A 13,139-nucleotide genomic window follows, 5' to 3' on the forward strand; every position below is an offset into this window, starting at 1 on the left:
AGTGATTTTAATTCCTTGCATTTGTGGAATTTGTTGAAATTTGCAACGTACTATACTCTGAAACATAGTAATGAAGTGTAACTAATTACACCCTGACACAATTGTGACCTGAAGGGTAATTTTTTAGCTCACTCCTGATGAAACCTTGCAGCTTAGATTTTGAAATACCATTTACACTTGGTTATTTGATTGATACACCATCATGTTTTAGTAATTTAATGTTATATATGAAACACTCATTTTCCACCTTCTCAATGCTGTTGATTCAGAAAAAAGTTTAATCAGATTCAAATCAGTTATCCATATGGAATAGTATTTGTTTCATAATGTTATGAAATCTTCATAATTTTTTTGGTAACATTTATTACTTCCTTATTTCTTAGGCTATAAGTAAAAGGGTTTAATAAAGGAATCATGAGAGTATAAAAAATAGCAGCAGGTATAGCTTTATCTCCTTCATTCCTGGAATTTGGTCGAACATACATGAAGAGAAGAGAACCATAGAATATTGAGACAGAGAGAAAGTGGGATGCACAGGTGGATAAGGCTTTGCCTCTTCCCTTGTTGGATTTCATTGTGAAAATTGTGAAAAGGATGAAAAGGTAAGATATTATTACTATGGTGATAGAGAAGATCAAAACTGACCCAGCAAAGATAAATGCCATCAATTCATTGATATAAGTATCAACACAGGAGAGTTTGAATAATGGAAGAACATCATAAAAAAAGTGATTAATTTGATTAAATCTACAGAAAGCTAACCTAAAGAGAAAGCCTGTATGAATCATGGAATGCATGTTTCCAGCTATGTAGGCCCCGGTGGTCATCTGAAGGCAGAGTTTCTTGGACATCATGGTGTGGTACTGCAGTGGGTTGCAGATGGCTACATAGCGATCAAAGGCCATTGCTGCTAGGAGAAAGCAGTCTGCAGTTTCAGCAAAGCAGAGAAAATAAAATTGTGCCATGCATTCATAGAGGGAAATGATTCTGTCCTTGGAAAAGAAGTTCTGTAGCATCTTGGGGGTGATGGCACTGGAACAACAGGAATCCATCAGAGCGAGGTTGCCCAGAAAGATGTACATTGGTGTGTGAAGATGATGCTCTGTAAATATCAGTGCCACCAGACCAAGGTTTCCCACCATGGTGATCAGGTAGATGGTAAGGAACACCAGAAACAGGATGATCCTCAGCTCTGGGTGATCAGTAAATCCTATGAGGATAAATTCAGTTGTCAAGGAGTGGTTATCCTCAGTCATATCCACCTCTGTTGACATGGGAATTGTGGAGATAAAAGTTTTGAAATTAGAGTGTGTATACTTTTCCCTTCCAGGTTTTCTTTTTATGAGGAGTGGAGCTCTTCTTCAAATTTCTCCCATTTCCTCTGGTATACAGGAACACATACCTATAGGATATATTTATTTCTGTGTAATGTAAGTTTTAAGATCTTGACTCTGAAGCTCAGGATTCCCAGAAATGTTTGTTAATTCTAAGGATCATGCTTACAGTGGAAAAGACTTGTACTTATAAATTTGTGAGAAATACTGTGCATATCTAAGGTACCCATTTTTGATTCAGTATTCCCAAATAATATGTGTCAGTTTTTGTGTTAGATTAGCATAAAATAAATATAAAATCTTTTTTATGTGTATATATATATGTGTGTGTGTGTATATACATATACACATATATGTGTACACATTTTTTAAATGGAGCAACATTTTTATATATTTTCCCAGGAGAGTGAAGGTTTTAATGGAGTAAAAGGATAGGTTAAATTTATATCTTAGGAATTGCATGGAAATCACTAAGGATGAAGTATGGACTGCTGATTTTTAAAGAAAATTACTTTGGAATGCTAATAAAATATATTGCCTCAGGTTATGACTTCTTTGATTTCTTTTCCCAGTTTCATGTTAAGTCCATTATTATTTTTGAATATGCACAGATATATAAATCTTTCCTCTATGTAAATCATATTTTTGTGTAATGATACCTAATAACATTTACTCAGTGCCCCAGACTACACCATCTACTGCATCTATCTAGTGCATCTATCTAGTGCATCTTATACACCTAACACAATCTAGAATCACTTGTGTACAATCTAACATTGATTTTTCTCTTATATGCATGCACAATTTCCTTTTTATAATATTGGTATAATAAGGTTTCTGTGAACTATGCTTCTTATAACAGGTGTACAATGCTAGAGGCGGAAAAGAGAATGATTGATTTCAATCATACCTCTAGTCCAGTGACTTGGGATGAGTGAATTTGTTTTCAGTATGCCACCAATGATCCATCATGGACTATTTGCTATATGTAAATTGAGACAATTTTGAAGAACAGTTTACTAAGGAAATTATTCAAAATTCATTATTAAAAAAATCTGTATATCTTTCTTTTACCTGAATTAACGTACCTAATATTTTCCATTTCCTAAAAAAATTATGTTAGATTTTCTGATGTCACAGTACATTAAAAGCTAATAAATAAAAGTAAGTCATGCCTTTATACTTTGGTTTTCTATCACTTTGAAGTAGAGAATCCCCTTAAACCTTAATATGATTTGTGAGAACAATTTTTGTTTTCTTTTCAAAGTGTATCTTCTTACTACAAGTTACTGATCTACAAAATATATTAAGTGTCTAAGAACATGAATTTTATGGTCAAACTGGTTTGTATCTATTTCAAAATATTTTTTGTTTTAAAATATTAAAATATACCACTTTATTATTCACTCAAAATAGAAATATCTTTTGATGTGCATGCCTAAATTTTAGAAGAGAATTATGTTCTGCCCTTACCTGTATAATTTGAAGTTCTACCTTTGAAGCAGAGGTCAGCATGAATTGCACTACATTTTTTCATCTTTGTTTCCCATAGTCTTAGGTTTTGAGGATAGCCAGAAGAGTAACTAAATAGTTGAAACCTAACAATAAGAAAAATGCTTCATCATTCAGAAAAATAAATATTGATGTTAATAGTAACAGTTAAAGTAAACTAGAATATTCCTCTTATTTAGATTTCACTGAGAAGTGTTTTATAATGCGTTATTTGGTTTATGGTGTTAAGGCTGTTAGACTTTCAGAATATAAACCTTGGTCTCTAAGCATCTGGGGTTAAAAGAGTATATCTGTGAGACTACTAATAGGTCAGTGACAATAATTATTTTCCTTACAATGCAAATTTAAATTTTCCATCAAAGGCTAAAGGGATTTCCTCATAATGACTTCAGTGTGTTTCCGTGGGGAGATTTGTTCACAAAGACTTACACTGCCTGATGACAATTACCAATGACATGCGGGGAGTTCAGGTTGTGGTTCAGGGGGTTAAGAACTGGAAATAGTGAGGATGTGGATTCTATCCCTGGCCTCGCTCAGCGGGTTAAGGATCTGCTGTTGCCTCAGGCTGGAGTGTAGGTCACAGACACAGCTTATACCCAGCGTTGCTGTGGCTGTGACCTGGGCTGGCAGCTGCAGCTCTGATTTGGCTCCTATCCATGCAGCTTCCATATGCCACATGTGTGGCCCTAAAAAGAAAAAAAAAAAAAAGATGACCTGTGAAAAAATGCATTTAATGACCTTCATTAATTCACTAAGTCTGCTTAAAAATCATCTTTCTGATTCTTATGTAATTGACCTCATTTTTACAATTCTTTTCGTTGTTTGTGTAGAATGTAAAAGCAGCAGAAGAATCAGGTGGGTATCACCTCCTACTGGAGGAGTTAATATGTTTATCAGATTAATAATTTTATGAAAGATGCTTGAATATGTAGAGGATGCTAAAAGGTATAGAAATTCAGGCAGGGTATCAACTTCTTCACTCTGAGTTGAATTTGGCTCCATTTCCTACCAAAAACCCTTTTTGGAAATAATTCCCATGTATGAATTATCAAGATTGTTCTTAATTTTAAGTCTACACCAGCTGCCTTTGTTTTTATTATGCTGATTCTTCCCTTTATTCTAGTAATTACTCTCCATCATGATATATTTAATTCTCAGAACTAATAGATATAATCAGTTACTCCCTTCCCCGTCCGCTATTTGCTTAAGAGGGAAGAAATGTCTCTGTTACATTCATTCCTGTATTTCTAACACTTGAATAATAGGAAGCACTTTGTAGTCCTCCACAAGTATTTGTCCAATAAATGACAACAAGACTATACTCTCTTGCTCAAGTATTTAAAATCATCTTTGATTAGTTTTTGAACAAATTGTTTTTCCCTATTTTCTCATTTCAGATGCTGCACAGTCTGTATCTTACCTCTCATCTTGCTTTCTTCCTCTCACCTCAGGACACTTGGACATGCACATACCTTCACTGCTCCCTTGTGCATCTGCTTCAACATTTACTCATGTTTCTTCATCTAAAACACTGTTTTCTCCCTTTCATCCCAATCCTGTTTATCCTTGATCTCAAATGAGGTCTCCTGAAGAACTTCCCTAGGTCCTTTAAGTTGAATTGATTTTCCTTTTCCTGATCTCCATGCTTTTATAATGCATTTGCCACTTTATCAAATGTGAGTTGTGTATATATTGATTGTAAAAGTCTTGGCTAAATATTAAGTCACCAGTCACCTTATACATCTTTTGGGCTTCTAACAACAAACTGGGCTAGATTCTTAATACAGCCTGCCTTGATTGCTTAAAAATATTTCAATTCTGTTGAATCTTCACCAACTATTTACAATATATGGGGTGTTGGGAGAGATCATGGGTAGAATAAGCACAGGATAAGGAGTGCTTAGGTTTTAGAAATGGCTCTTGACAAGAAGCTCATCATCTAGTGGGCTGAAAGACACTTGTATTGCTAACTCATAGGTAGTTCAGGCTGTGATATAATAATTGTAAATATTCTGTATGAAAATATGGCAAAGGAATTGAACAGAGACCTGGAGGAAGAAAGAAAGTTTCCTCATTGATAGTATCTTTTCAGATGAACCTTCAGGATAAGGAGGATTATAATAGGTGAAGCACATGAGGAGAAGAAGCAACAGAATGCAAGCATATGATAAAATCCTGGAGGCTTGAAATAGTGAGACCTAATTAAAAAGTGGCTAGCAAATTATGTTACTTACTCATATATGATATCAGAGAAACTTGCGGGTAATATAAAGGGGTTGGGAAAACTGTTTGGAAACTGTGCTATTTGGGTCCTTCCCTGCCCACTCCCTGGACCTTCCATCAGTAAGGTCATAACCAATGCTAAATGCCAACTCCAAAGGACATCTACTTATCTTAAAAACACCAATCTGTGGTGTTGTATCCTATCAAACGTCTTCACTTCTGGTTCTGCGGTAACAGCCACTGCTTCTGTCTTCCTGGCTGTTCCATCTCAGACTTTTCTTCTGGGTTAGGTTTCTCTCTTTGCCTTTAAAATCCTTGTGTTCCCCTAGGTTCTGTGCTTGACTAGACTCTCCTTTCATTCTAGAGTTTCCCCCAGATTATCTTATCTACTTAGATATTTCAGCTACTTTCCATCTTCTGATGGCTTCACCAAATGAGAGTTCCAGACCATTTTTGTTATATATTCATATGGAAAAATCAATGGGAGTATGTTTTTTTAATATATAAAACATATATATACCTATGAATAGGTGAATTTACTGCTATGCTAAAATATTCTATATACTATAAAATATGAAAGTACAAATTAATAATGACTTAGTAGTGAAGTGGTATTAACTTTTGAACGTATATATTAATGCTATAAAATGTTATTCCTGCTAACGCTATTATTAACTAAATAATAATAACCTCGTATTCAGAAGAAGAAATGTGGTGGTATATGGAATATTATTCAGATCTTAGCTTTGTGATGTGTTAGAGCATCTCTAGAACTTGTTTAAATTTGTTTCTAAATATTTCTAATGTCTGACACAGTGGAAAAGATGTAACACACAGCTACATATGTTCAAATGGGGAAGAATGCAAGTTGTGATTGGGTTCCAAAACAGGAAAGAGCTCTCCAGCCATCCAAGCTGCAGGATAAACAGCCCTATTTGTTTTTGTTTGTTTTTTAACATATAGTTGAGTATTTTTAATCTTCTCATCACCTGTTGCAATCTGGTATCTAACCCATGTCCAAGACCTAGCCCAAATAAGGAAAAATATGTATGTGCCGAAGAATGAAATACCTGTTTGAACATTGCTCACATTCTGGTTACTGGCACGGGGAAATCAAGCTATAAGTACAATCAGCAATAGCAGTGATATATCACAAAAATATTATCTTTGGATTTCTACATATATCCCTTCTAACACAAAGAAATGACCTTTATGTGGTGCCATGGGAGGTTCTGGGAGATTACTGATATGATTTTCCATATATTAATTTTCCCTTAATAAACTCTAAGTTCCCAGTAGACAGAGACAATCATGTATCTTTACATTTCCATGTGGGACATATGGTAGGACCTCAAAATGTGATTGATTCTTGGTTCTGTAGTATGAGGTACCTTGTATGCAGGCATGTATGAATGTGTTTATTTTATATTGGAGTATATTTGATTTACAATGTTGTATTTGTTTCAAGTGTATAGGAAAGTGATTCAATTATACATATACAGATATCCAACCTTTTTCAGATTCTTTTCCCGTAGAGATTTTTACTGAATATTCTCTGTGCTAACAGTGGGTCATTTTTACTTATCTATTTTTTATATAGTAGTGTATATATATTAAACTCCTAATTTATACATTCCCTCCATAACCCTTTGGTAACCATAAGATTGTTGTCTACATCTGTGAGTCTGTTTCTGATTTGTAAATAAGTTCATTTGTATCATTTTTATTAGAATCCATATACAAGCACTATCATATGATATTTGTCTTTGATTGACTTATTTCATTTAGGGTGATAATTTCCAGATCCATCCATATTGATACAAGTGGCTTCATTTCTTTCTTTTTTTTAATGCCTGAGTAATGTTCTGAGTATATATGTGTCACATCTTCTTTATCCATTTTTCTGCTGATGGACGTTTACATTACTTCCGTGTCTTGGTTCCTAAACCTTTTAAATTGAGCTTTGTAATGGTTTTCCCCCCCTCTTTTTCTTATTGCCACCACTCTGTCTTAATTGCTAATGTTTCTCCATGTATTACTGTTTTCTCCTGTTTCACTTTTATGTTATTGTTTTAGTGATTTTTATTTTTTCCATTATCGTTGTTTTACAGTGTTCTGTCAATTTTCTACCATACAGCAAGGTGACCCAGTCATACATACACATATACATTCCCTTTTCTCACATTATAGTGCTCCATCATAAGTGAATAAATATAGTTCCTAGTGCTATACAGTGGGATCTCATTGCTTATGCATTCCAAAGTCAATAGTTTGCATCTATTAACACCAAATTTCCAGTCCATCTCACTTCTTTTCCCTCCCCCTTGGCAAGCACAAGTCTGTTCTCCGTGTCCATGAGTTACTTTTCTGTGGAAAGGTTCATTTGTGCTGTATATTAGATTCCAGATATAAGCGATATCATATGGTATTTGTCTTACTCTTTCTAACTTCACTTAGTATGAGACTCTCTAGTTTCATCCATGTTGCTGGAAATGACATTATTTTGTTCTTTATGTCTGAGTAGTATTCCGTTATGTATATATACCACATCTTCTTAATCTATTCATCTGTTGATGGACATTTAGGTTGTTTCCATATCTTGGGTTTTATGAATAGTGCTGCAATGAATTATGGGTGTATGTGTCTTTTTCAAGGAAAGTTTTGTCTGGATGTATGCTCAAGAGTGGGATTGCTGGGTCATATGGTAGTTCTATACATAGTTTTCTAAGGAACCTCCATACTGTTTCCCATAGTGGTGGTACCAATTTACATTCACACCAAAAGTGTAGGAGGGTTCCCTTTTCTGCACACCCTCTGCAGCATTTGTTATTTGTGGACTTATTAATGATGGCCATTCTGACTAGTATGAGGTGGTACCTCTTAGTAGTTTTGATGTGCATTTCTCTAATAATCAGGGATGTTGAGCATTTTTTCATGTGCTTGCTGCCCATCTGTAATCTTCCTTGGAGAAATGTCTATTCAGGGCTTTTGCCCATTTTCCCATTCAGTTCTTGGATTTTTTTGCTGTTGAGTTGTATAAGTTGTTTGAATATTTTAGAAATCAAGCCCTTGTCAGCTGCATCATTTGAAACTCTTTTCTTCCATTCCGTAAGTTGTCTTTTTTTTTTCTTTATGGTTTCCTTTGCTGTGCAAAACTTGTCACTTTGATTAGGTCCCATTGGTTTATTTTTGCTTTTATTTCTGTTGCCTTGGGAAACTGAACTGAGGAAATATTTGTACAGTTGATATCAGAGAATGTTTTGCCTAGGTCTCTTTTAGGAGTTTGATGGTGTCTTGTCTTACATTTACGTCTTTAAGCCATTTTGAGGTTATTTTTGTTCATGGTGTGAAGGTGTGTTCCAGTTTCATTGATTTACATGTGGCTATCCAGTTTTCCCAGCACCACTTGTTGAAAAGACTGTCTTTTTCCCATTTTATATTCTTGCCTCCTTTGTCAAATATTAATTGACCATAGGTGTCTGGGTTTATTTCTGGGTCCTCTATTCTGTTCCATTGGTCTGTATGTCTGTTTTGGTACCAGTACCACACTATCTTGATGACTGTAGCTTTATAATATTGCCTGAAATCTGGGAGAGTTATGCCTCCTGTTTGGTTTTTGTCCATGTAGTTACTTCTTTTTCTCATTTCTTTTCCTGTGTTTGATTTCTAGTTTCATGCCATTGTGGTCAGAGAAGATTCTTGAAATAATTTCTCTACTCTTAAATTTGTTAAGGTTAGCTTTGGGCCCCAGTATGTCATCCATCCTTGAGAATAGTCCATGTTTACTTGAGAAGAATGTATATTCTGATTTTTTTGAATGTAATGTCCTGAAAATGTCAATTACATCCAGCTTTTCTATTGTGTTATTTAGGATCTCTGTTGTCTTTTTGATTTTCTTTGTAAGGGATGTGAGTGGGGTGTTAAATTCTCCTACTATTATTGTTTTCTCTTCAATTTCTCCTTTTATATCTGTTTTGTTTGTTGTAGGTATCTGGGTGCTCCTATATTAGGGGCATATATTTTGATGATTGTAATATCCTCTTCTTGAATGGATCCTTTTACCGTTCAGTAGTGTCATTCTTTGTCTTTCTTTCTGGCCTTCATTTTAAAGTCTATTTTGCCTGATATGAGTATGGCAACTCCTTCTTTCCTGTCTGGTACATTGGCATGAAATACCTTTTCCCATTCCCTTGCTTTCAATCTCTATGTGTCCTTTGCCCTAAGGTGAGTCTCTTGTAGGCAGCAGATTGTAGGCTTTTGCTATTTTATCCTACCTGTCACTCTGTGTCTTTTGATTGGAGCATTCAGTCTGTTGACATTTAAGATAATTACTGATAAATATGTATTTATTGCCGTTTTAAGCCTTGTTTTCCAATTGATTCTATGCTTTTCCTTTGTTCCTTTCTCCTTTTGTTTGGATGATTTCCATTTATTTTATGCTTGTGTACTTTTCTTTTTAGTTTTTGTGAATGTAATGTTTGGTTTTGATTTGTGGTGACTTGTTTTTTAAGTCTGTCAACCCCTTCTTATATCTGCTTGCTTTCACCTTATAGTCATATAGACTCAAATGCATTATTTAAAAAAAAAACTCTATATTTTCTTACTTTCCATCCTAACATTATATGATTTTGAAATCCTTTTTTAACATCTGTATGTTTGTCCTTTTGCTGTTTCTTGTGTTTATCATCACGTTTACAGTAGCTTTTTTTTTCTTTCCATTTTTAGATTATGCTGGATTATTTAAGTGATTGCTTTCCAATTGTGATTTCCTCCATTCTACTTCTTCTTATTTCTTTTTTTATTTGGAGGAGCCCTTTCAGTATTTCTTTTAGAATGGTTTTAGTATTGCTGTACTCTTTTAGCTTTTGTTTGTTGGAGAAATTCTCTATTTCCACTTCTATTTTAAATGATATTTTTCCTGTATAGAATATTCTAGGCTGAAAATTTTTCTTTTCAGAACTTTGAATGTATCTTGCCACTCTCTTCTGGACTGTTGTGTTTCTGTAGAGAAATCAGCTGATAGCCTTATTGGGGTTCCTTTTTAATTAACATTTGTTTTTCTCTTGCTTCCTTTAGTATCCTCTCTTTTTCCTTTTTTTTTTTTTTTTGTCTTTTTGCCATTTCTTGGGCCACTCCTGCAACATATGGAGGTTCCCAAGCTAGGGGTTGAATCAGAGCTGTAGTTGCTGGCCTGCGCCAGAGCCACAGCAACATGGGATCCGAGCCACATCTGCAACCTACACCACAGCTCTTGGCAATGCCAGATCCTTAACCCACTAAGCAAGGCCAGGGATTGAACCCGCAACCTCATGGTTCCTAGTCAGATTCGTTAACCACTAAGCCACGACGGGAACTCCTCCTCCTCTCTTTTTCTTTAACTTTTGTCATTTTTATTATTGTATGTCTTGGTCAGGGCCTATTTCAGTTCAACTTGTTTGGGGCCCTCTCTGCTTCCTGTGTCTTGATATCAGTTTCCTTTGGATTTGGAAAGTTTTCAGAGATAATTTCTTCAAATATATTTTCAATCCCCTTTTCTTTTTCTTCTCTTGGAATTCCTATTATGTGTAGATAGGCCTACTTTTTATTATCCCATCGATATCTCATCTTGCATTCATGTTTTTTTTTTTAAGTTGGTTTTCTGTCTGCTGTCCTGACTGGAATAATGGAATAATGATTTCCATTATTCTGTCTCTGAAGTCACTAATTCGTTCCTCTGCATTATGCATTCTGTACTGTAGTGTCTTTAGCTCAACTTGCATCTCTGTAAATGAATTTTCTAATTTTTATATGTTCCCCCTTATATTTTCTATTTCTTTTCTTCTAAAATAATCTACATTACTGTTCATATTTGCTCTTAATTTCTTGATATTCAGGCTTAATTCCTTAAATATTTTTACTACCTCCCTTTTCAACTCAGAGTCTGTCAAATCACGGAGGTTTGTTTCTTTGTTTGCTACTTCAGTTGTATTCTCCTGTTAACTGGGAATGTTTCCTGAGCTTTCTCATCTTGCTTATGTTTTTCTTTTTCTGTGAGTTTAGGGAAGCCAAACTATACTCTTGGAGGACTACTTCTATGCAGGAGCAACTCTTTGTATTTTTTGGGGGGTTACTATTTATATTTGGTGTGGTAGTTTGGATATTTGCTGTCTCTTTCTTTGGTGTGAGCAGGGTGATATTTCCAGGGTGCTGAGTGTCTTTCCAAGGAGAAGGAGGGGACGGCTAGGGCCAGTAATCAGCGCCTGTTTGTTGGCCTCTTAACAGCAGCAAAGGCCTGCTGGAAGGTGGTTCAGGTTAGTCCTAGTTGCAGGGCCCTCAGAAGTGGTAATGAGCCTTAGGCAGATTTAGGAAGTACCCAGAGCATTTGGCTGTGGCAGTGCAGTGTGTGTGAGTTACCAGAGGATTGAGAGCAACAACAGGTAGTGTTCAATTGCAGTGCCCTCCTCTGAGGTGATTGGGCCACAGTAGGTGTCTGTTCTGGGACCCCTAGTGATATTGGGCCATGCCCTCCTCTGAAGTAAGTGATAACTGTGGGGGTTTTCCCCCACCACCTGAGATCATCAAGAAGCACTCCATCCTGCTTAGCCCACAGAGAAGGTGCTACATAGGCTTCTCCTAGTTGCTGGGTCCTGGGAAGTGACAGTGATCAAGCTTGTGGGCATTGCCCAGAGCATTTGTCATAGGCAACAGCAGGGCCAGTGTGCTCCCAGGGGTGTGAGAGCACAACAGCTGGTTTTCAGTCACAGTGCTCTCCTCTGTGGTGCCCTTGTGGTGACTGGGGCTGCAGGTGGTGCCTGTTCACCAACCCTTAGTGGTGCAGGCCACGCCCACCTCTAGAGTCAGAGATAACTGTGGTGGTTTGCCCCACCACCTGCAGACCATGCAAGGAGCACCCTGTACTTCTTAGTCCATGCAGGAGGTGCTACACAAGCTGCTCCTAGTTGCAGGGTCTTGGTAAATGACAGTGTTCAAGCATGTGGGCCCTGCCCAGAACATTTGGCAGTGGCAGCAGCAGGGCAGGTGTGTTTCCAGGGGAGTGAGAGCAACCATGGGTGGTGCTCAGTTACAGTTCCCTCTTTTTGTTTTGTCAAGCCTGAGGTGACTGTGTGCTGCAGGTTGAGCCCATTCAGAGGACCCACTGGTGGCAGGCCACACCTCCTTCTGGTCTCCAAGATGAAGATAATGGTCAGTTCCTGCTGCCTGTAGATCACACAAAAGGTACCATGTTGCACCTAGACCCCAACTTCTCTTATCCCACACAAGAGGTCCCTGGACACCCATAGCCCCAAAAGAAGTTCCTGGTCTTCTGTAGCCCAAGCAAGTGGCTCCTAGCCACCCTTATCCTGTATCAGAAGCTTCCCATCCTCCACAAGCCTGTGTGTATACAGGGAGATTCCTATGGCAGTGCATCCCTCCAGCTCTCATACTCTCCAACAATGATGCTTTGCTTCTCCTACAGGCCCAGACCTCCTCTGGGTTCCCTCTATTGTGGCATTCCACTCCCCACCTGTAGATCACTGCTCCCCTGCCCATAGCACACCACTCCTTAGCCCCTCAGGCTATCCCCACAGAGCCAACCCTAGTTCTCTCCCCAGAACTGACCTCCAGAGCCTGAGTCTCAGCGCCCAAGCATCAGCTTGCCCTCCTCAGCCCAGCGATGCACTTTTCTTGGTGACTTTGAGGTCCCTCCATCTCAGCTGATCTCCCCACCAGTTAGGTGGCTTCCCAGGATATTGGTTCCTTTTTTCTTTCACAGCTCCCTCTCAGGAATGCTAGTCCTGTCCTGATTCCTTTTCTCTCTCTCTCTCTCTCTTTTTTTCTTTTGTTCTACCCAGTTATGTCAAGAGTTTCTTGCCCTTTTTGGAGGTTTAAATTCTACTGCCAACATTCAGTAGATATTCTGTGTGAGTTGTTTTACATGTAGATGTGTTTTTGATGTGTTTGTGAGAGAAGGTGAATGCAACTTTTTACTCCTCAACCATCTTGATCCTTCCCTTCTTCTATTTCTCTTTTATTTCCTTTCACTAAAATCAGAATTGACATTACACTGAAAATTTATTTCCATAATTCTCC

At 37.2% G+C, this 13,139-nt stretch overlaps 1 protein-coding gene across 1 annotated transcript; it reads right to left on the bottom strand.

Moving 5' to 3' along the window:
• Positions 1-329: 329 nt before the first annotated feature.
• Positions 330-1,256, bottom strand: LOC110256445 (olfactory receptor 5K3-like). The gene has a single exon (XM_084989979.1). The coding sequence runs from the start codon at positions 1,254-1,256 to the stop codon at positions 330-332; it is 927 nt and encodes a 308-aa protein (XP_084846105.1).
• Positions 1,257-13,139: the final 11,883 nt, after the last annotated feature.

This window comes from Sus scrofa, chromosome 13 (assembly GCF_054392235.1).
Source record: "Sus scrofa isolate SSC_HxYL_T2T_F1_AM1 chromosome 13, Sscrofa_HxYL_maternal_Yorkshire_Landrace_v2.0, whole genome shotgun sequence".
Classification (NCBI taxonomy): domain Eukaryota; kingdom Metazoa; phylum Chordata; class Mammalia; order Artiodactyla; family Suidae; genus Sus; species Sus scrofa.

Bases quoted from the DNA above. Each gene is read 5' to 3' on its own strand.
- LOC110256445 (XM_084989979.1), bottom strand. From the start codon at position 1,256: ATGACTGAGGATAACCACTCCTTGACAACTGAATTTATCCTCATAGGA.